General features: G+C 41.1%; 1 protein-coding gene across 2 annotated transcripts in view; it reads left to right on the forward strand.

Moving 5' to 3' along the window:
* Positions 1 to 25,241, forward strand: part of LOC122815146 (T-cell-specific guanine nucleotide triphosphate-binding protein 2-like) — a 426,290-nt gene that overhangs the window by 53,613 nt on the left and 347,436 nt on the right. For both annotated transcript variants that reach the window (XM_044087401.1, XM_044087400.1), the window contains exon 2: positions 5,168 to 5,273. In XM_044087401.1, the coding sequence (XP_043943336.1) occupies positions 5,244 to 5,273 (30 nt within the window). In that variant the 5' untranslated portion in view covers positions 5,168 to 5,243. The remainder of the gene's footprint in view (positions 1 to 5,167; positions 5,274 to 25,241) is intronic.

The raw sequence follows: 25,241 nt of genomic DNA on the forward strand, positions 1-25,241 counted from the left end.
GAAGGGAACACGGGACGTTCTCCCTGACCAATATCTATAGAATGCCTCTATGACCCTCTGAGATAATCAACTGCGTTTCCCCCTCAATGTCCAGAGCAGACACCTGCAAAGCCTCAGGAGACATGTGAAAAGATGGGTCCATGCCGGCCTCCAGTGAGGTTGTGTCAAATGAGGCCAATATAAACACCAAGTGACCTAGAGAGCTGTCACCTGCTTCTACAGGGGCATCTGGTGGAGGCTGGACAGCTAAAGAATCTGTTTGAGACTTCTTGGTTTTCTTCTTACCTAGCAGGAGTATATTGGGGTTAAAGGATTTCACCATGGTGCCCTAGGCCATCTGTCTAAGCCATTGCTTTCCCAGATAAATGGCCAGACAAGACAAATGGCTTCTGCGTGTCTTAGGCACAAACACCTTACAGATACTATAAGAGATATGGTCATGGGATACACCGAAACAAGAAAGGCACTGCTTGTGGCAATCCTTATGGGGAATCTACCTCCCACACTGATATTTTCCCCTCTTGGATGACATGAACTGCTAGGTAGTGATAAAATACAAGATCAAGAAGAAGAAAAAAACAAAATTAATCCCAAAAGGGCACTTATCTGGTGTTGCAAAATGCAGTACAACAACCAAAACTCCAAACCACCTGGCAGCAATGGTGCTCGAACTGACGGCAAAAGAAGTGCTGGGTTGTTGGGTTCATATGCCCCTTTTATTCCCTACATTCTGTATGGGGAGTATAAATGTGACATATGGTGCAAACAATATCATTTAATCTAATCTACACTGGCCAAGTGACGGGTTTCCTGGGATAGGACATCCCCTTACTTTTAGGAATACTGCAACAGTGATATAGAAGGACATCACTGGGGCCCTTTTTGTCATGGCCTTGTTGCAGAAAAATGAAAAAGAAAACAGTCACACATATAGAAATACACAGTACAATATAAGTCAGGCTTGATAAATAAAATCTGCATACATAATACCAAATAAAACCAATTTAGCTTTATTAAGAATACAGTGAACATTTGTCATGACTGAACTTTCATCATCACAACTGGTCAGGTTACACTCTTTGGGAGACTATGCTAGGCAGGTGTAACTTCCCTCATTCTGTTGAAAGAGTCTGAGCTGAAAAGAGAAGGATGCAATAGTATGAATTAGAATTAGGTCCCTACAGAGGGATGGAGGGAGTTCTAGAATGTTAGGCCATAGGTCACATGTTCAGAAGGCTTTGTCAGATTGGTTTAGGGAGTTACAGTATGTGGCACTTCCACAGATCCAGCTTGAGAGTTGCTTGATTGTAACATTATCAGAAAGCATTTCATTGATGTAAAAGAGAGTAAGGTGGCCGGGGGGAGGGTTGGTCAAGATCTTTATCTCATAGATACAAGGTGCAGGGTTTTATTCTAACCATTCAGAGCAGTTATTGTAATATTCACCTATGACCAGAACCACCATGACCTATGTGAGCTTTATTTGCTCAGTCTTTAGTTGCATGAACTTTATTTGCTTGAGTTGTGGTTTCTTCAGCAACCATTTGCTTAATACTTAATACAAGAATAGTCACAAAGAAAAGTTATTCTTCTCTCTTGATAGCAGACAAGGAGTGATAATTTGACGTGCTTTAATAATAGTTGCTCTTTTTCTGAGTTGGAGTGACCTTGAAGTGAGAATGTATGTGGAAGAAGAGTATGTGATGGCTTTAGCTCCTTCCTACATGGCAATCCCTTTAAAAAACATTTTAGAGTTTGTACATTTTCATATAATCCCAATCAAGGGTACATTCATGTAGAACTATTACGTACTCAAGGTAATGTTATTGGTGCTGAAGTGTTTAAACCTCAAACATTTTGAGGTAACAGAGTACATCTGTTTGACCATATATCACTGGTAAGTATTTGTTTTACTTTGTAAAGCAGTGTGCAAAGCAGAAGGCTTTTTCTGGATGGAAGTGTTAGCCTCCCTACCTCACTGAATTTGTGGCAGTTGTGTTGCCTGCACTGCATTCCAATTAATAATCTGCAGATCATATTTTGTAAATTCTGAAAGTTTGTATACTGAAAGAAGGTGACACAGATGACTGGGGGACCATGATGTAATTCCAGTTTGTAATCTGACTGTTATAACTGAAGAATAGATCTTGGCACATATCTCGATACTTGTAGGTTTGCACATTTTCAGGTAGTTTGCCATTAGGAACAGGTATCTTCCACTGAGTCTTGTTGCTTACCGAGTCTCTTGTGATCCCAAAAAGTATTGCTTTTGTGTTTTCTAAGTTTATATTTTGGCCCAGTTTGTCAAGGGATATGCAAAACTCACTTACGTTGATGTTTAGTATGTCAGCTATCAGAAGTCAAATAGCATCAGATGACAAAATAGTCTCATCATCAGCATATAGAAATATGTCATGGGTGCCAAACAAAATGGTGGTGCAGCTTCTGTAAAGACTGAAAAGCATTTATAATACAAGCAGTCAGCAAAGCATTTCAGAGTGACAATACTCAGTTCAGAGCTTGATAACTCTTTTACCAAAAGAGCATGTTAAGCTGAGTCAAAGATTTTCATGCCATCAGTTAAGTGCTGTATCCTACAAGGTTTAGGGAAAGACACTTCTATGGGAAGTAAGAAATATGCAAGTACTGTGGCCCATCGAGAAGGAATATTGATGGCCAGAGTGTGGTCCTTGGGCTTCTTTGTATATCTTTAACTATAAGACTGCTGCTTTTCCTCAGACTTTTACTGGAGATGCTAAAATTTCACTAGAAATACTAGCTGAGCAATATGCCTATAAGGTATTTGCTTGCCAGATGTCCATGAGCAAAGTCCAGGAGCAGTAATGATGGTCACTATTTCCACAGATGTGGCACAACTTCATAGAAGAGAAGAGGCAGTAGTGTGACACAAAGGTATGGCAGTACAAATGTTGCATTGTCTCACAAATTTAGGAGGCATGACATCTGAGCTACCACTGGAATGGCTTAGATTCTCAAGTAGTCATTTGCTAATGCTGTCCGGAGATATATCAGTAAGCTAAACCTCAGCGGAGAATCCAAAGGTGTTCTCAGCAAAAGTCATAGTAATCTTCTATGTGGGGTTGGGGGTTGAAGGCTATTGGTCAACTGTGTTGCAAAGTACTGAGCAATTTCTTCAGCTATTTTTTTTTGGGGGTCAGATACTGATGAGAATTTCCTACTATGAGTTACATTCCATGGGTGAGTGATCATTTCTAATATGCTGTTTATCTCTACAAAAACTCTTATGGTTACCAAGTAGGAATAGCTGGCATTATTTCAAGTAAAGAGTCTTTGTGTGTTCAGTCAGCCTTTTACAGTGATTCCGTAATGCAAATGAATGCCCTGTATCAGTTGATTTAGGCATGAACTTGCATTTCTGCTAGACCACTCTCTGGAAGGCAAATGCTCTGTTTCATTGGAAAGTGATGCTGGATTACTGTTTACGCCTTTCCTTCTGAGAAGGTAATATTTTTTCCCTGAAGAAGAATCAACATTTTCTACATTTTATATTAAAGTATTACATTGGCACGCTGCAGTTAGCATGGGAGGTGAGATGTGATGAATCGACAAATACGGAGTCATACCACAGGTGACTTTCAGCACCCTGGCACAGACTTCACCTAACAAAACATAGAACTCACATTTGGACTTTTCTTTCAGTGATGTTTAACACCTCCAGCAAGTACTGAATGTTTGCACTGTAGGTTGAACCCCAGTCTCTCTCCACTAGTTATATCACTGAGGTATGAAGACTGGCTGTTGTGGTACCCTGGATTAAAAGTGTCCTCTCTACTGACCATGGGAATTACAGGCCTATTAATTGTGCTGCAGTTATTTGCAAGGCAATGGAATGCATTAGTTGAATGACAACACAACAGTAATGATAACTACACATCCCTGGTTACTCACGAGTTTGGCTTCATAAAAGGCTTGTTATTTGTGCTCAACCTGGTTGAGTTTTATGAATGGGTTACCAAAGGCATGTATAAGGGATATAGACTCCATAATGCCTGCCTGGGCCTTGACAAGGGCTTTTATTGTACCACTCATGCTGAGACTGCTGACAAACTCCCCTTACTCAGCATTAATCCATATGTAACGTGTTGGGTAGGTAACTGGCTGTCTCACAGAACTTGTACTAATTAGGTAGGAGACATTAGCTCTTGATAGAAAAACATCATGAGTGTCCCATGGGACACTGTCCTGCGCTTTCTTCTCTTTCATATAAACTTCTCTGACATGAAAGCCAATTTGAAGAGGCTATGGATAATCAGGTCTGATAATTATTGCAAACTGGGGCAGCATGATTTCCTTTGATAAAGCTATCATGACTAATGCATGACATACAGATAAAAATAAATAAATAAAATAAATAAAGCTAAGTGTGAATCCAACCAGAGAATTACTGTATTAAAGAGCTTTTGTAACTGTCAGCTGACCATATATGCAATTTAAAACGACAGACTTCCTAAAAGTTTACAGAGATAACATTAAAATAAATTAAATTTCAATAAATGTGTTTATATATACCAGAAATTACATTTTGCTTTCACAGTAAAAAAGTGCTCACAATAGTGCCAGTGACAACACCAAATATTACTATAAAAGATGCAAACACACACACACACACACACACACACACACACACACACACACACACACACACACATGTGCACGCAAAAAGCATATGTACATATCCATATCAAGCTGTATCTCATGGACTCTGGCTACAAGTTAATGTGTTTTGTTTTGTTTTTATATTGTTTTTATGTTTAATCTTTCTTTTTTGTGAGAGTGTATACATTTATCTCTTTTAGAGTTTTTCTTGTATATTTGTGTGTGTAGGCAGTAATATGAACTCACACTTGGTTTTTATGTTTATGTTTTTGTTGGAGGTTTTTTTTCCTTCATTTTGGTATGGAATTTTATTGGGACTTATGTTTGGTGTAGGAAATGATGTCACTATTTGTATGTCTATTTAAACACCAATTTACCTTGTGAATTTGTCTGAGGAAGTTTACGTATTATAGTAAACAAAACCTCTAACGTTAAACCTTCTTGCTTCCAGTGTGATTATTTCTCCTTTTGCATCTTTTTAATGTGTTTTGTGACTTAATTAACATACAACATTGTATTAAATTTTCAGGGTCCCTTGTGTTTCCTGCTCCTTATTCATCACGTCTGTATTTACTCTACTTCCCGTCTGAACTCCGTATTTTACAATGGGAAACTCATCCAGCAAGGATTATGAAGTAAGTTCTCTGTTATCTTCAGTATCTGCATATATATGTGTGTGTGTGTGTGTGTGTGTGTGTGTGTGTGTGTGTGTGTGTGTGTGTATGCCTTGATGTCTGCGTGTCTATGTGTATCTATTTTTACACATACTGTAGTATTTTTCCACATACAGTTGCTTTGAAGTTATCTTGTGATAAATATGTTCCACTGATGATTACTTGGGTATTTTTATTAACTTAATTTTGTTATTAAATTAATTTGGTTACTGAAATAGTATTACTGGCCTGTGCTCATTTACTCAGACAGAAGAAATCCAGTTTCTCAGAATGGAAGGAAATATGACAACAGCTTGTTTCTACTTTATACAACACAACAAAATATTATATGTTTTATAAAAATATACTATATTTGTATTATATTTGTAGAATACCATAGGATACTTATTTGCATTTTATTGAAAGGAACAGCTGAAGGGGTCAATCCTATCTACTGTGAAATGGAATTTTTTTCATTTCTTTCTGATGGTGACATGACTATTAATGTACATAAGTTAAATATTGGAGTTGGACTAACAAAAATGAAATTTAATACACCTTTTACAAAGGAAACTGCAAATATTTATCAATGATGAATCTGGTTAAACTAGAATAAGAAGTTATGTACCTACCATAACGTTCCATATTAGTTGTCTTCATCTTGCCTACTTTCTTGCTGTTTGGGAATCGGCTTTGACTTGGCCATCTTCAATAGCTTGAGAGCTGTTTACTGGCTCAAGGCTACCCCTTATCCCATGATGCCTAGCGGTAGCTACCCAGATCTCGTTTGAAATAGCTAATCCAGGCATAATAAGAGAGAAACCAGTTACCAAAAAAACGGTTGTTCCATGCATTCTAATATCTAGAATAGGTTAGAAAGACCTGGCCAGAAAAACAACAATAAAAGAATACTCAGCCAATGAAAAAAGGGACTCCTCTCAATCAACTAGGATGGGGGATGGAGGGAGGGATGCAAGAAAGAAGGCTAGATGAAGACAACTAACATGGAACGTTATGGTGGGTACATAACTTCTTAATGTTAAGTTGTCTATTTTGCCTTCATTCTTGCTGTTTGGGACAGTGTCCCTGGCACCTACAATCCTGGGCAGCTCATTGGAACAGAATTTTCAGAACAGCAGCTCATTGGATCAGAATTTTCAGAACAGTGGAACCAAAGTCAGCTCTGCTCCTGGAGACCATATCCACCTTGTAATGAGAAATAAAGGTATGAAGGTTTGCCCATGTGGCAGCTGCACAGATGGAATCCATGGGCAACCTAGACTGACAGGCTACGGAGGTGGCTAACGCCCTAGTAGAATGACCTTTCGGTTTAATTAATAACTTTTTTTTCCTTAACTGATAAATAAAAGTAATAGTGTGAGACAACCATCTGGATAAGGTCACCTTGGAAACTGGGAGACCTTGTTTGTTTACGGCATAAGAAAGGAATAATTGGTCTGACTTTCTTATTTCTTTAGTTCTGTGCAGGTAAAAACGCAATTGTCTATGAATGTCCAATTGGTGAAGTTTGTACTCTGCCTTGTTGCTATGACTTGGGAAGAACACAGGGAGATCTATAGATTGGTTTAAATTATTTTCTGAGCAGACTTTAGGGAGAAAAGAAGGATTAGTCCTCAGAGCAACTCTGTCCTTGTGAAATACCAGGTAGGGAGGATGAACACATAGTGCCTGAAGTTCTGAGACATGCCTAGCTGAAGTGATAGCTACCAGAAAGAGTGTCTTCTGAGATAGAAACTTGATAGAGCAGGAAGCTGCTGGTTCAAAACGGGCAGAATTAAAGACGTTAGGACTAAGTTAAGGTCCCAAGGGGGAGGGGGATCTCTCACTGGAGGTCTAAGAAGAGATGTTCCTCTCAAAAAAGCTTTACAGAGCTTATGAGACATAATGTTAGAATTTGACAAACCAATATGAAAATTAGAAATGGCCGCTACTTGTACCCTAATCGTAGCGGAAGCGGCCCCAGAGGGAAACAGTTGTGCCAGGAATTCCAGAATTTCGTGGACTGGGGCTGAGAAGGGATCCACATTCCTAGACTCTGCCCAACAAGAAAAAGGTTTCCATTTGCTAGCATAAGTTTTTCTCGTTGTAGACTTATGAGAGGAGACGATAATCTCACGGACTGCTGGGGAAATGCTGGGAAGCCTGGCTAAGGTTGGAAGTGGAGCAACCAAGCTGTGAGCTGGAGAGTTTGGAGGGATTATGCAATCCACCTGATTGATGAATCAGGAGATCTGGAATTGGGTCCAGAGTCCAGGACTGATCGAGAAGGTAATGGTGCAGGAACGGGAACCATATCTGTCGAGGCCAGTAGGGGGCAATGAGGATCATTTTGCAACCCAATGATTTTACTTTCTGTATGAGTTTTGGTATCAGGGGAAATGGAGGAAAAGCATAAATAAGTCCCTGGGGCCAATCGTGGACTAGATCGTCTCCGGGAATGTGACCCTGAAGCAGAAGAAGGAGAAGTAGTTGCTGCATTTTCTGTTGAAAGAGGTGGCAAAAAGATCACAGCAAGGCTGTCCCCATTTGCGGAAAATAAGATCCGCAACTTCCTGATTCAGAGAAACTTGTGAGGCATGAGGATAGCTCTGCTGAGCCTGTCCACTATGATGTTGGATCTCCCAGAGATGTGTGCCACAATCAGAAAACGTTGGGAGGAAATCGCCCACTGCCAATGTCTGAGTTCTTCTCGACACAGGGGGTAGAATCTGTTTCCACCCTGCTTGTTGATGTACCACACCACTGACATGTTGTCTGTTTGAATTGCAATGGTCCCGAAAGGAAGAGAGTCTTGAAGAGCTTGCAACGCTAGGAGCACAGCTCTCATTTCTAGGACATTTATGTGCAGATGGTACTCGTGAGGTTACCAAGTGCCTTGGACCATCCTGCCCAGATAATGCCCCCCCCAACCCTATCAGGGATGCATCTGTCATCACTGTGGCTACTGGAGGGGGTTGTATGAAAGGTCTGCCCTGAGTAACTAATGGGGAGACCATCCACCAAGAAAGGTGTCTTTTGCATGCCTCCGTGATCAGGATCATGTGAGACTTGGGTAGCTCTTGGAAAGACCACTGCGTGAAAAGAAGCCACTGAAGAATTCTCATGTGGAAGTGCGCTAGTGGGATTAGAAGAATGGCAGCTGCCATGGAACCCAGAGTTTGAAGGACATACCTGACTTGGATCCTTTTGCTCTGCATTAGAATTTGCACTTGTTGATGAATTGTGGACACTCTTTCTAGTGGTAACCTTGCGAACATATCCCTTGTGTTTAAGTCTACTCTTATGTAAGTGATAGACTGACAGTGCAACAAGGCAGATTTTTTGAAATTTATTGTAATACCTAGCTGTGTGAAGGATGTGATTGCATAATCCTGCGCTTGTAGGAGATGATGCCTGGTGGTAGTAGTGAAGTGCCAGTCGTCTAGATATGGAAACACCTGGAATCCTTGACGTCTCAGGTGAGCCATGACCACTGCCATACATTTGGTGAACACCCTGGGGGCTGTGGTGAGACCAAAGGGCAGAGCTCTGAACTGGTAATGACTGGCCCCCACCCGAAAGTGAAGAAATCTCCTGAAGCATCTGTCCATCTTGATATGGTAGTACGCATTCTGAAGATCTATCGAGCACATCCAATTGTCCTGACCCAGGAAGGGTAGAATGGACTGTAGCATGACCATCCAAAACTTTGTTCTTTGTACAGACTTGTTTAGTCTGCTGAGATCCAGAATCAGTCTCCAGACCCCTGTCTTTTTTGGTACCTAAAAGAACCTTGAGTAAGTTCCGGATCTGTGCTGGTCTGCGGAGACTTCCTGGATGGCTCTTTTTTCTAGCAGTTTTGAAACATCTATTGCTGCTTGCTCCTTCAGATTGGGTGGAACATCTGGAAGGATTTTCTTTGACTGTAAGAGGGGTTGATGGAAGGGAATTTTGTAACCTCCGGATATAATGGACCATACCCATCTGTCTTTTGTTAAATTTTGCCAGGCTTTTGAGTACAGTGAAAGTCTTCCCCCGATTGCCTCCAGAGGTGAGCAGCCGGGCAACCCTTCAGGGATGCTGGAAGGGCTTATCAGAGAAAGATTCTCTATTGCCCTGGTTCTGCGGACCCCCTCTGAAACAAGGGCAATGTCTGTTATTATTGTTCCCCCCTCTGCCTCTGGAGGAAAAATCACTACGTGTGTCAGGCAAGGCTCCCAGAAATTTACAGAACCACATCTTCCCACTCTTCTGACCCTTGGGGTAAGGTCTAGAGGGAGTGGAAAAATGGACTCCCATGGCAGAGAGAGTCTTGCCTTTTTGCTCACACCTAGTCAACATGTCTTTCACCGATGGCCCAAAGAGAAAGGAGCCATCAAAGGGGGTATCGGTGAAGGATGCCCGAAAGGGTTCTGCAAAGTGACACAGCCGCATCCACGCATGCCTCCTAAGGGCTACACCCATGCCCGCGGCTCTACTTGCTCCATCGGCTGCATAGGAAATGAGCCTCATGGAGGAGTTAACTATAGAAATAAGCATCACTAGCTGGGAAGCTACTTTGGCTTGTGCTCCCTCAGCTGTAGGATCTTGAAGGGTATCTCCAAGCTTTTTAAGGAGATCCCTTTGAAGTCGAGTAAAATGACATAAATAGTTCAGTGACCTCATGGAGAAGGTCACTGAAGCAAACATTCATTTTCCATAGCTGTCCATTGTCCTACACTCCTTGTTAGGGGGATGAATAGATGAAGAGGTCTCCGCTAACTCTTTTTTGGTGGCTACTGCTACCACCATGGCATCAATGGGCACACCTTTAGAAAGGAATTGCTTATCCTGGGGAGCTGTAATAAATTTACCAGGTCTCCTCAGAGTTGGTTCCACTGTGTCCGGAGCTGACCAAGCCTTTCGAGCCACTATGGACATAAGTGGGTCAAAAGGCAGAGAAACCCAGGAGGTGGAAGGTCGGGAGCCAAAAGCATCCAGGAATACAGACTCATCCTCAGTAGGGGATAGAGGATTCCAGTTCCCCCTCTGCCTAAGCATTTCCAGGATGTTGGAGAAGGAAACATCTTCAGAGAGGGATCTTGGGGACTCTTCCAATTCATCTAAGTCTGTATCAGAAGTGACAGACTCAGGAGAGTCAGTGTGCTTCCTCTTGCACTTCTTCTTCTGAGGGGGCTCCTCTGAGTGATCAGAGGAGGCCTCAGAAGAAGAGGAAACACCCAATGGGGTGTCCTGGAGCATCAGTTCCCTACGCTTGGGGTCTGGAGGAGGAACAGAGGTTGGCACAGGCACTACAGGGGACGGAGCTGGTGGGGCTGGCAGTGGAGCTGACTCAGGGGACAGCACACTCTGTATGACCTCAAAGGCATCCCTGCTTCGAGGCAGAGAAAGTTCCGGTTCCAAAGAAATAGGAATATTTCTCTGCACCGAGGGAGATGGCTCTGAGGCCGATGTTGGAGCCGAGCTCACCTACGCCGATGCTCTGATAGGGAGAACAGGGACAGACAAGGTTCCGATGCCACTTGCCCCCTCAGAGCTGATGAGGGAGCTCCGGCATCCAGATCCCTTGATGGAAGGTACCATCGAGGTAATTGGAGCCAACGTCAGAACCAAAGGAGATATGGTTATCGGAGCCGACGGTTCCACTACTCGAACCCCAACGAACTTCGGCTCTGAGCTCAATGGAGTTGGAGGAGGAACAGAAAGGGAGGTGGATGGAGCTGATTCCTGTTGAGGAGGGCTAGACAACATTTTAGCTAGTGCCTGTGATTTTAGAAACCTACTCACTACTCTCTCCACATCATGATCAGGCAGCCTAGAGGATCGAGAAGAGTGTGAAGAATGGTGGCTACGTTCACGTTGCAATAATGGAGAGCCAGAAGCCGAATGAACTGACTCTAACGAGGGGGACCTCAGCCTTTTATGGCTCCGAGATGGCTCCAAAACATCTGATGGAGCAGACGGAGGGGTTGTCTTGTCGGTGCCAGCCGGAACCGACATACTCGGTAAATCATGTACCGGGGTCGGCTCCGAAGGTGGAGCTGACGGTGTAGAGGATTTTGGGGATTTCACTGTCTGTGAACTCTTTGCCGGTGAATCCTGAGGTTTTAATAGACCCCTAAGGATCAATTTGTTCTTCCGTTCCTGCAGGACTCTTGGACTGAAGGCATGACAGATAGAACAAGAGTCCTGCAGGTGAGCAGCGCCCAAGCAATAAACGCAGATAGTGTGCCCGTCTGTCGGAGACATTTTCTAACAGCACAAGTTACACTTTTTAAATCCAGATACTTTAGCCTCTTTAGACATATCAACCACAAAAAAACAAGCACCAGAAGAGAAACACAGATAGAAATAATTTCTACTTTAGTCAAAGTACAACAGACTATGTAAAAATATATAAAACAAACTGCCTTTTTTTTTTTTTTTTTTTTTAAAGATAGCAAAAAACAAAGGAAAGGAGAGCCTCTAAGTTAAATGGCTTTCTTGGGGAGGGAGTGCGGGAGGGGAGAACTCTCTAACTTAAACGAGTTCTACTAAAAAGGTACTCAACAACAAACACTAGTAAATAAAACTAAGAAAAGTAATTATCTAATAGTTTTAAGAAGTATAAGGATATATTTCTACACAAACATTTTGAAAAATTTGAAAATACAAGCCTGAGCCAGAAAACGACACACCTTGCAGCTGAAGAGGCAAATGAGATCTGGGTAGCTATCGCTAGGCATCATGGGATAAGGGGTAGCCTCAGGCCAGTAAACAGCTCTCGAGCTATTGAAGATGGCCTTGGCTCCGATTCCCAAACAGCAAGAATGAAGGCAAGATGGACAACTTAACATCATATTTACCAAGCATGGATTGAGGGTGAATAAACTTTAGTTTGAGTTACTACCTTGTTGTCATTATTAATTATTTTATTAGTTTTAGTCATGTATATGGCTTTGGGTAGCAATCCATTTCAATCACAGATGGTCAGCAGCAGTCAGTCACCAGAAAGTATTGTGTCTTTTTGTATCAATTAACAAATAATTAAAGAATAAACGACACTGTCTGCATTGTTTAGCATGTGTGAGATTGTGTTATTCTTTCCAGGTAGGAACTAAATGCAGTTTTCTTTCTGGATGGTGGACTTTTCAAACCATTTTGAGGTAGATGTTTGGAAGATAATTTCAAATTAAATATGCACAAATCCCATTTTTTCCATTTGGGAAGGTTTGGTGCATGACTAGTCTTCCAATTTATGGCTGTCATGCATGTCACCTTTCAAAAGATTATTTTTTCTTTGCTTTTTATTGCACCTTTCTTTGGACTTTTAACCAGCTATTTGTGATTTTGTTAGCATCTATCCTTTAATTTTGTTTACTGAGCTTTTTTGGAGTGTCACATAGAAATATTAATGGAATTTAGAGCTTTTAATATTGTTGATCAGTTTATTTACATTTAATTGTTATGTGTTTTATTTCCTTTTCTGTTAATTTGTTCTTTGGTTATCTATTTTTATTGAATTCCTTAATTTACTCTGTATTTATTTCCTGACTTTCATTTAGCATTGTAAGTGTAATGTTTCTATTGTGTTGTGATGTAAGTAGGTATAAAGGACTATAATAAAATGGTAGGTGGAGCTGGTACTTACACAGCTCACAGAATATTTAGTCAGACCACACTTGGTTAAATAATGTGCAAAATGTATGTGGAACATATGATTTACCATTGCACTGGTCTTTCCCTTATTTTAAAGGTCTGCTATAATGCCTTGAGAACACTGATTAAAGAGATTCTTTTATGAAGTTATGGCATTGACAAAATCAGCCTTGGCATTGCAATGGCCATCAGTGTCTTTAGCCTGTGATTACCACCAGGGAATAGTGTCACTGTCCAGACCAATGATACCGATATGTGATGGGAAGATTAAGGTCCTTCTCACTGGTGTACTGTCCAATAAATGTTGATAAATACACACACACACACACACACATATATATATATATATATATATATATATATATATATATATATATATATCACTATAATTTAAACAGATATGCATGGTTGGCCTTATAATCACATGGATAATAAACACTGCTGCCTTGGCTATGGGTCCCACCAATCAGACCTAAATAGGTTCTACTACTGACCACTACAGAGCAGAGTCATGGTCATTGTTCATACTTTTCCTTGAATTCAGTGCCTTATAGTGCCAGATTATCCACAGTAACTGTAATATAACTAAACTACTGCATGCATGCATTCACACATGCAATAATTTCCAGGAGAGGCAAATAATAACCTTCTGTCTAACAGCCCCCTGCATTATGGCAGAAGTGCCATCATTCATGCCAGTCTTCAGAAACTTCATGCACCACTCTTCACTAAAAGAACTGCTAGTAACATATAGCTGAGCAGCCTGGCTCAATCAGACATGAATACCAAAAACTAGTCATTGCACAACAGTATGTCACCTCATATAAATCAACAAAGAAGTAAATTAAATAAATTGTCACAAAGTATTAACATCAAATAAATCTAATACTTTAGTAAAGTAAAACAGTTATTTTACAAAAGAAAAACAGAAAACTATATTTTCAGAAAGTAATTATACAATGCAATGTATATTTTTATAGAGGAAAAATGAAATAATGTTTCAATTTATTTGATGTGTTTTTTTTTTTTTTTTTTTTTTAGAAAAATGCTAACTGACCAGTTCCTGATGGGAACAGTTACTGGGCTGTACTTTAAAGTTTGCTTTCAGTTTTTAGCTGCAGCCTGGCAGTAAACAATAGCTTGTCTTGCATCTAAATTATGTATTTTTTTCACAACATTTTTGGTATTAAATATCTGATGGGTTTCCCTGAAAAACATATGCAGGGGACTCAATGAAGCCTACGGTCATTTTTCACTGTGTGTGCATGCTAATTATAGCATTTGTCGCCCACTCCCACTGTAAATTTGATCTGGGACACTCCCCCCAATCCCATCTCTTTACCTCATTCTACCTAATACACTCCTTCTGCATTGTTTTTAGTCATTTTTAATTACATACTCAAATGTGCTAGCTTGCACTGCATTTGAATTGTTTTGACTGCTGTTTTAGCTACTTTTCTGTATATATTAAAAAAAAAAAAAAACCTTTCCTGTAAGTAGTGTAGTCCAGACTCAGATTTGCTGTATCCAGGACTGTATGTAAGCTTCTGAGCCCCCCTCCCCAAGCTTTTTTGTGTTGGAGGGAAGCCTTCTAGCTTATCAGTGGGAGTGGTAAGCACTAGGTAACCTATCTACCACAATTGGAGTGGTTCTGGCCCAGAAATTGTAGTTATTGGCCGTTTGGGCAGTTTTTCCATCTCTCTCATCTTTCTGATTTAAAAGCCCACATTTGCACTTATTTCCCCCCTTTCCTGTAACTAGTTTAGTCCAGATATAGATTCTTAGTTTTAGCACTTGAATTTGCTTATTCGTGATTAGCACTTGTTCAGAACTTGTAAGCACGAAATAACCTACTACTTACTACAGCACTCAAACTTCCTCATTACCTAGAGGAAAACAGTTTTGGTACTTACTTTCCTCACTTGCCTAGAGAAAAACAGCTCTTGTACTACCTTTCCTCGCTTATCTAGAGGAAAATATTTTTATTCAGGCATGTCCAAGCAGCTCCCAGTGTTCTCTCCTGTCTATCTGATGAATCTGGGCATCTTGAGGCAATGTAGAAATTGCCTCATGTACACAGACAACCCTCTCCTCCTACCAACCAACACTACAACCTGTGAGGGATGCACTTATCTAGCCAAACTGGAGGTAAAGCTCTCTCCAATCAAGACTGAACTTGACAGTCAAGAGGAGAAGGTAAACACTTGCACCACACCACACTCATCACATAGTCTTACTAAATCTACACCACCAAAATCCACACATAGAAACACAAAAACATTTGCGGAGGCTCTCAATAATAATCTGCTCAAGCAACAGAGACCTCCAAAGCAGAAATGCAAGCAACCTCCACCCCCCAACACAACCCAAATGACAAACTCAGTAAGCAGAATAAAAAACTAAAATAAACAGCAGATGCAGGGTGGTATCCAATGAGACGGAGCCCAAATAGTGCAAAAATTCTTTGCTCAATCCAATGATCAACACGAAGTACAAGTACACATAAAGCGCTTTCATCAATACTCAGACTTCTTCAGAACAGTGAATTGCTGGCTGATAACTCCTTAAATACACACATAGTCAATTAATGAAATATTGCCCACATCATTTCCTTTCAATTAAGAAACATCACAGGAAGTATAAAGTTGTAGTGAATACTCCCCCTATTTGCAAATACACAGAAAGTCAGCTAACCAAATGTTGAATCAATAGTGACACATATAAAGAATGTTGTAAGGCAAAAAATAACAATAACAATGTAAATAAATCATAACATAAATAACTGTTTAAGTTTCAAAAGTGGTGCTATAGAAATTCTATCATTAAGACCTGGAGGGGAGTATGCATTCAGTCTGATCTGCTACTTTAACTCAATGTACTCCAAATATTCCTCAACAGGTCCGCCCCTTTGTCCCATATCAACTTGTTCAAGAATACAAAAACTAAAACTGTGACTACTTTGATCATTAATATACCTAAATAAAGCATTCTTCATATTTTTCTGCTTAATATCATATAAATGTTGATAGACTCTAAGTCTAAAAGCATTTTTTGTTTTCCCCACATAATAACCTTGGCAGTTTTTACATACCGCAATATAAACAACCCCCTTGGTGTAACAAAAATTTTCTTTTTGTTAGTGATGGATCCAAAATTCTTAAGTTTAAATTTGTCCGTATCCGTCATAAAAGGGCACTGGGGACATCTACCACATTTATACGTGCCACCTCTAGTGAGATTAGGTTTGCCTTTTTCAAGTAGTTTTTTTATTGATGTACTTTTTTTATAAACTATAGTGGATCTATTACCTATCCTGTCCAGGACCCCATTGTCATTATCAAAAAACTTCCAATATTTGTATATTATGTGTTTAATTTCTTCGAAATTTGCAGAATATGTGAGTGTCAATGCATGTGTAAAAATAATGTTATTGTGCCTCTCATTATTGTGGTCATCCCTATTGCCCAATAGGGCTCTAAAGTGTCCACTGGTCCTCTTATTTGTAACTTCCTGAATAATGTTTAATAGAAAAGGCTCTGGTTAACCTCTTCTCTGAAACATATTGGACAAATTGTCACATTCCTTGGCAAAGTCATGAATGTCAGACACCATCCTGGCCAGTTTAACACATTGGTCCTTAACCAGGGTCTTCTTCTGGTGCAAAGGATGTGCACTAGTAAAATGTAGTAATGTGTTAGAATAAGTTGGTTTCCTATATAGTTGGGAAATAAAACAGTTGTTCACATAATCTTTTTTTATGGTGATGTCCAAATAATGAATATAATCTAAATCCTTGATCATAGTAAATCTCAAAAAATTGGTGGTACTATTCATATATGAGAAGAACCTATTCAAATCTTGTTCTGATTGGTTCCAAAACAGGACAATATCATCAAGGTATCGCCCATACAATACCCATGAAGTCCTGAATTCGGAGTTAAAAATGTATTGATCTTCCCAATGTGCTAAGACAATGTTGGCGAAGATTGGTGCACAACATGCACCCATGGCAACTCCAAGCCTTTGTTTAAATAAATGTCCTTCAGATGTAATGAAGTTGTTTTCCAAAACCATCTCCATGCAAGTACGGATGGTCAGGATGGTTTCATGATTCAATGCCAAATTACTACATAGAAACTCATAGAACCAGTCCAGACATATTTCATGTGGTATAACTGAAAACAGGTCACAGACATCAATAGTCACCAGGATGAGGTTACTGTCATACATATTCTGATTGACTTTACCAAGGAAATCCCAATAGTCCTTAATTATAGTAGTCCGATTATCAAGGACCCCCCTTAGTCATACTGTCAATACAAACGGTGAATATGCAAATGAGGTCTGAACTCATTAGAAATGCTCAATTGCAAAAACTGGATCCATGTTGGGATGTAAACATTGTACAGGCACTGCGTCAGTGTTTCCATTTAATGGATGGCAACTGTGAATGCTTACATCAGGTGGGGGTGTCAGGTTAGACTTACAAAGTGATACATGTATGTCTGTGAAGGTTAGAAATGCAAATAAACAGTGCACAGTTCAAAGTTCTGTTTCATTAACATCCAACTTCATCTTCATTTGTTGGCAAATTGTGTTTTCTCTGTCAGTTTTTATTATTTTATTATTTTTGGCCATTGTTTGTCCAATGCAGTGCTTAGGGCAATCACAGGAAAAGGAGGAATGAATGGAAGTTTTGCTATGCTTACCTTGTTTGAGTGGGGTTATGTGACAGGCAAAAGGGAGACCTTAGTGATTAGTAAATAAGGAAATGACATATAACCATTCCAGTGTCAGCACTGCTAAAGTCTAACAGTTAGTATTGAGTCTGTGGAATACATGTGCTACTTAACTAACTCTGTGGCAGGAGGTGTTAATGCAGTGATGCATTCCTTTCTGGGGCCAGATTTCTCTGGGTACAAATATATGTAACACTTTTAAGTACTTTCATATTACTATTAGTGCACGTTGGTGCATGATGCACTATGATGCATTAAGGAAAAGAAACGGGGAAGATAGGACAGTAGTGAAATGGAGAGCAAGCAGGGGGAAAGAACAAAGGGAAAGCAACACAGGAGGGAGGTGGGAAAGAAACATAGCTATCCAGTTCTTAAACAGTGAACACTGGTAATATATGCAGAATATTAGCTGAATTTGGAATGTCACCCCCAGAGTGAGGAGTGACTATAACACAATCATGTTGTATAGCAAGTTGGACCAAATCAAGTGTGTCAAGAAGACATGTGTGAAATGGAGAGCTGTGTATGGGATGATTTTTTTTTCATTTTTGAGAGAGAAAAGAATATTGGGGAAGGGATGTAGGTATGTCTGGATCTGGTAAGTTGGGTAGTAAGGAAGCAATGACAGACAGACAAGACAAACAAGACAAGAGACAGGCACAGTGATGGACACAAGAGTCCGTGGACACCATGGATGGGGTGAGGATGGGGACATCCAGGACCTAAGCTGGGTGAGAGTGAGAATCGAGTCCTCCCCCATTGGACTGTCATCACTGTCACCTCACTCCACCACTGGCTGAAGTGCTCGATGTCTCCTTCTTCTCCTTCTGGTCCTACGTAAAATGGGGGAGAGCAGCCCCTCTATCCGGCATAGGCATGTACCAACAGTGAAATGCACAACCATACTCACCATCCCTGGCAGTTCAGCACAGGTAAAAAACTCACCACCTCAGCCACTGGTCTCGGAGGGAACCACTAGACTATCCTCCATGGCAGAACTACCCGAGGGAGCAGGTAGTGCAGGGCAGCAGAGGTGGTGCTGCCAGGTTGGCTCCCAGATGTGCTGGGCAATGGTGCTGGGGCTGGTGGAATGCGGGCAAGCTGATCTTGTGGGGCAGGCCTACCTTTCTGTGCTGTGGAGAATTTCATGATTTCTTGGACACATTTTGACTACTCGGAATAATCTAAAACAACAACAAAAAAGTTAAAAAAAAATAGAGGGATAAAGGATGGGGTAAGAGAAAAAAAGGATAAGATTGGTACCTTCATATGTAACATACACTGCATTAATACAATTAATTGACTCCATTATCTGAACCTTTACTTTTAAAACTACCCCCCCCAACATATAATTATTACTTTTAAAACTACCTGCGCCTAAAAGATGCACACTTTACTACAGATTTCAGTAACTGCTCCTTTACATGTGCATATATTGCACATATGTGTGTCCCAGTTATACAGATTACAGTTTACAGCAGGGCATGTATATCACTAGTATAGAGCTTTTACTTTAAATCTTTAAGTTACACATAATTTAACAATTAACAGTATTGTATAGTTGGGAGGTGTGGTATTTGAACCCACGACCTCTGACCAAAGTCTAATATTGTACTCTTGGTTTGTGCTACAGACTAATGCATGCATACTTGCTTTTGCAGTTGAGATATGCATGCTCAATTTGATACAGTAAATTACCAAACACGATATCTGTAACTTTTAATGCTACAGTAACACTAATCTTCTGCTGCATACATACCACATGCCCCCCTCATCCTCACCAATCTAGTGTCATGGGTCCTAACATTGCACTCTCTTTCCATGACAGCTGTGGAAAAAAACAGAACAGAGTACCATTATGAATACCAGTTTTGTCAGTATTCAGCTTTTAAGCCTTACAAGTACTTTATGTCAATGATACTCACACATCTGTGGGATGTCCTCCATCCTATACTCCTTAATCCAAGCATCAAGGGTGCCCTTCTTCCACCTCCAGAGGTCACTGTAGTGATATCTATACTGGTCACCAGTGCAGAGGATACCGGTGGCACAACCTAGGTCAAACGATCCCAAGCCTCTGACTTATACTGGGTCCCAGGATAGTCCACCTGCAGCAGCCTGGAACTGTAGTGTTTCACTAGGAGTCTAACAAAAGTCTTGGACTCTTGGACACTCCATCTCTGAGCCCTAAATCTCACAACCGCTCCATGAACACCTGCTTTGTCTACCATGGAACAAGAGCCATGGAGTCTGATGGTTTCCCACCAATTACAGTTATCGTGTTTATTGGGAGTGTGCACACTGTTTGAAAATGTTGCACATCGCTTACCATCACATAAACATGATGCTCAGGGTGTACACTATCAACTAACTTGCTTGAGCAAAGCTAAGCAGTGCACAAGAGTGACAAGCGATGCAATTTCAATGTTATTTGGTGTACAGGCAGTTGTGTAACTGTGTTAGTCAAATGTGATGGCCACACCAGACCAGACAGCAGAAATAACCGTACAGGAACATAGTGCACAGTATATCCACAGTCATACATTTGATAATACATGGACAATACATAGATAGATAAATAAATAAATAAATAAATAAATGACACAATATTAGTGTTTCAGCCCTCATACATATAATTAATGTCAGCTACTATATATCTAGTTTTATAAGTGAGAGTGAATGTAATGGGTAATGGAACAACATTAAAAGTGTATGACCCTGAACTTGAGTAGCATCTTACCCTCACCAACAATGATGCCACAATATGAAGACAAGATGATCAATTTCAACAATTGGCTTAAGTATTGGTGTCATTCAAAGGGGATCCAATGCCTGTCAGCCTGGGATGACATGCTTGACAAGCCACAATGCTTCGCTAGGGACGGCTTGCACCTGTCACCGCTGGGCTTTCGGATATTGGCAAAGGCTCTTGCTACCCCCATAGTGCCTTTTTTAGGCAAGGCTCAAAAGACAAACCCACCTCCATAGGTATCACAAGGGATAAGAAACTAAGAGTAATGCTACTCAACGCCAGAAGTCTAAACCTCAAGATGCACGCACTCGAAACTCTCCTTAGCATGGAGAACATCGATATCTGTGCAGTAACAGAAACCTGGTTCAAGGCTCCCGAGAGCACCCCAGCACTACCAGGTTATACCTCATACCATGCTTTTCGGCCCCAAAACTTGGACCAACCCACAAAAGGAGGGGGAGTATCAATATTCGTCAAAGATACCCACATCTCCAGGTTGGTGGCACAGCACGAAGCATCAGAGACTATCCATGTGCAACTAACAGTGGGTAAAACTGCCTTCCAGTTTATAGCCTGCTACAGACCACCCTCCCAAACCCAGGAACCCCACTCGACCTTCCTGATAACACTGGAAAATATGAAGGTCTCTCCAAACACCATTATATTGGGCGACTTCAACTACCCAAACATAGACTGGGAGCATTACTCTAGCTCCAACACCCTAGCCAAAGGTTCCTAGAATTTATAAACTCAAATGCTATGGAACAACTTGTTACCACTCCCACAAGAGGGGAAAACATACTGGACCTGATCATCACCAACATGGGGACTCTATGCTCCAGACCAGAAGTGTATCCCTCACGGGTAAGATCAGACCATAAACTAATCTCACTGGATATTCACATCCCGACCCCACCCCCTATCCAGAAAACCACAGTGAAAAACTTCTCTAAAGCAAATATCACACTCCTCAAAACCAAGGTGGAATCCTTCAAAGCCCCTGGGCCTGTGGAAAATACGGCCCAGACCACAGAATCCTTTATAAATGCATTCTATGAACACCTTCAGGAATGCATGGATCATGCGATCCCAAATAAAACCAAGACCCAATCCTCCAAAGGCAGACGTCCTGTCTGGTGGACCCCAGCCATAAACAAACTATACAATAGAAGGAGGAAGCTACTAAATGATAGAGCAAAATCCCAAAAAGGGAAGGCATCTCTGATCAGTATTAGATGATTTTATGAGTGCCCGTAGTTTTTTGCTAAGGCCAGCTTCGAGAGAAATATTGCACAGGACACTAAGGATAATCACAAGGCTTTCTTTAGTTATGTTAGGAACCTGGGTGGTAATTCCCAGATATGCTCAGAATTAGTCCAAAATGACAAAAAATACACCGAACCCACAGACATTGCCAACATCCTAGCTGACAGGTTCAGCGCAAACTCCACCCCCCACCAAAAGGGCAAATATCTATCCCAGCAGAGTGCTGCCCCCCTGACATCTCAGATGCTCAGGTAAGAGCTGCCCTCTCCAAAGCAAAAACAACAGCATCAATGGGACCAGACGGTGTCCCGGGCTGCTTCCTACATGAACTCCAAGAAGAGCTAAACCCAAACATAAAACTACTGTTCAATCTCAACCTTACTACAGGATATGTATCCAAAGAGTGGCGTACAGCAACAGTGGTCCCTCTCCACAAAGGTGGTGCCTCAACGGATCCTGGAAACTATCGCCCCATAAGCCTGACTAGCTTGGTCTGCAAAGCTATGGACAGGATCATCATGGACCTCATAAATAAAGATATTGAGGACCTACAGACACTGGATCCTACCCAGTTCGGCTTTGTTAAGGGCAGATCCTGCCTCTTAAACCTGGTTGATTTCTTTGAAACAGTCACCAAGGCCATTGACGAGGGGAAGGTGGTCCACACAGCCTACCTGGACCTCGCAAAAGCCTTCGATACAATACCCCACTCGGGCATTATAGATAAGCTCACCAGCTTAAATATAACCCCCTATGTCACTAGATGGGTTGCAAACTGGCTGAAGGACAGAACCCACATGGTTAGAATTGCTGGAGCCATGTCAGACTCCAAACCAGTTACAAGTGGCATCCCACAAGGCTCAGTCCTGGGACCTCTCTTGTTCGGTATATATTTCTCGGAGGTACAGGCCAACACGGAAGGACTGTGGCTGACCAAGTTCGCAGATGACTGCAAACTGGGCAACATAATCGACTCTCCAGCCGACACAAGCATCCTCCAAAAGGGCCTCATAGAAACAGACAACTGGTGCCAGAGCCATGGCCTCAAGCCAAACGCCAAAAAGTGTATATTCATCCCCTTTGGCAAAAACAAAGTGCCCACAAATTACCATATAGGTGGTAATCCATTAAGTACAGAAGAAGTAATAAGGGACCTGGGGACCCAAGTTGATAGCAATCTCTCATTTGACAAACACATGGCCAAAGTGGTCAGAAAAACATTTTATATAGCGCACCTAATCATGAAGGGATTCACATCTAGATCAGGGGAGGTCATCGTTCCTCTTTACTCATCCCTCATCAGGCCCATAATTGAGTACAATGCCCCTTTTGGGATGTACCTTACCAGACACCTGCAGCAACTGGAAATACCCCAAAAGTATCTCACCAAGAGGATCAAAGGGCTCAAACAGATGCCATATGCTGCCTGGTTAAAGAAACTCCAGCTCTACTCAGTGGCATATCACCTGTTCAGAGGCGATCTGTGCCTGACGTATAAAGTCATGTCCAACCCGGAATTAATGGACATGCTGCACCTCAGAAAATCCAAATCCCATTGAGCTACGCGCTCGAGAGACTTGAACCTCAGCACTGAAATAAATTGGACATGCTCGAGGGACAGATTCATAACCCAGAGGCTCCCTTCACTCTGGAATAAAATCCCAGTCCAGGTTAGGCAGAGTCCCTCATTGGCTCTCTTCAATAGGAATCTTGATGAGTGGATGGGAGATCGTAGGTTTACCCCGGGTATCACTTCTGTGTCACTGTTAGACAGAGGCACAGTATACTAACCTCAAAAAAGGGCATAGCAAAATTAATTTAAAATGGGTGGCAAAAGCCAAACACACTCTGGCTAGGCTTATAAATGCCCTAGGGCAGATAGCCTAGTATGAACCTATGAACCTATGTACTCAAACACAGGGCCATGTGTATCATAGTGCTATACTTACACCTGTTGCCACAAGCAGGTTGAGAAAATACTTGTCTGTGTTACAGTTCATTGTATAAATGCAATGTCATGACAGTAAAACAAAGTTTGCACACCCTGTACTAGAACCTGGACCATCTGGACTACAGCCTTACACTTGTACCTGCTGACACAGGATTAGTTTCTTGACTTCCCCTAATTTGTTGTAATCATAATGCTAACCATAGCATAATGACACTTACAGGGTTTGCTTGATGCCAAATAGCATTAATTGAATGTGTCCAGTTTCTATTTTTGGCTGCCTGGTTCCTGTCTGCATGGTCCAGTCATCCACTTTGTGCAAATGAGATAAGCACTGCCAGACTTGACATTCTTTTTTTCCTCTGGTTCCCTTGTTTCCACTAAGCATGCACAAGCACTGGCAAAAAAAGAAAAAAAAAGAAAAAAGGGAGAAATAGATGGAATGAGGCAAAGCAGTCTATGACATATACAATAGAAAATGTTGGTATACGTGAGATTTGTCTACATAGGCGTGGATTTCAACTCTCAGTCCATTGCACCTTCAGAAAACAGGATGGGTGCTTTATCCCTCTTTACCACACAAACAGCTTTGCAGTGAAGAACTGAAGTTATTCTTCACACAACCAACTGGAACAGAATGTACACTGATATCAACCATAAAGGGTTATTTGTTGTTGTTGTGTCTTTTGGCTTTTCCCAGTTAGGGGTCGCCACAGCAGAACTCTGGTCCGCTAATGATTTGGCAGTAGATTTTTACATGCCGAGTTGCCGACCCTGAAGCATAACCTTCAGTGAAGGTACGCCCATTCACGCATGTCTCCACACAGAAGATGCTCTAGCTGAGAATCGAACAGGACAACGTCTTACTGTGAGGTGACAACTCTACCGCAGCACCACCACCAAAGGGTTATTTGTACATTTATTGTATTTATTATATTTGGATGTAATGCACTTAGTGATCACATGACCTGTTATGATTTTTGCTTGCAAATATACAGCTCCATCTTATGTTTCTGTGTTTCTTGGTTATTCTTCAATTGTCTGACCAATATTACTCTGAGACATGCAGTGTGTAAGCCGTTCTGTATCACTGGCTTTAAAATGTGTGAGAATATTAACTGGGAATAATATGATATGCAGTTGCCAACAACTGAAGGTTAGGATGGATGACATAAACAAGCATAGACTGGTCTTTTTGGGGGGAGCAAAGGTGACTAACTGTTATGGCACATACATGAATGCATTGTTCATTTGAGAGTGGAGCAAAGCTGATATACTGTTATGGCACAAACAAGCATAGACTGTCCTTTTGGAGTGAGCAAAGGTGAGTTACTATTATGACACAAACAAAAATGGACTGTTCTTTTGGGAGGGGAGCAAAGGCAAGTTACTGCTATGGCACAAATAAGGATATGTTACTCATATTACTCTCCTTGTTTTGCATCCTGCCTGTAGTTTGATCTTGTGAGGGTTATGAAGTTAGAAACTGCAGTGTGTATCATTAGTTTCTAACTTCACTGTTTAATCATATTTGAGTACAAATGTATGGTGCTAAACTGAAGGCATGCAGTGATCATCAATACTTTTGAGAGGTATGACTCTCTGAA

The sequence above is a fragment of the Protopterus annectens genome, chromosome 11.part0, assembly GCF_019279795.1.
Source record: "Protopterus annectens isolate FY-2018-M chromosome 11.part0, PAN1.0, whole genome shotgun sequence".
In the NCBI taxonomy this organism is placed as follows: Eukaryota; Metazoa; Chordata; order Ceratodontiformes; family Protopteridae; genus Protopterus; species Protopterus annectens.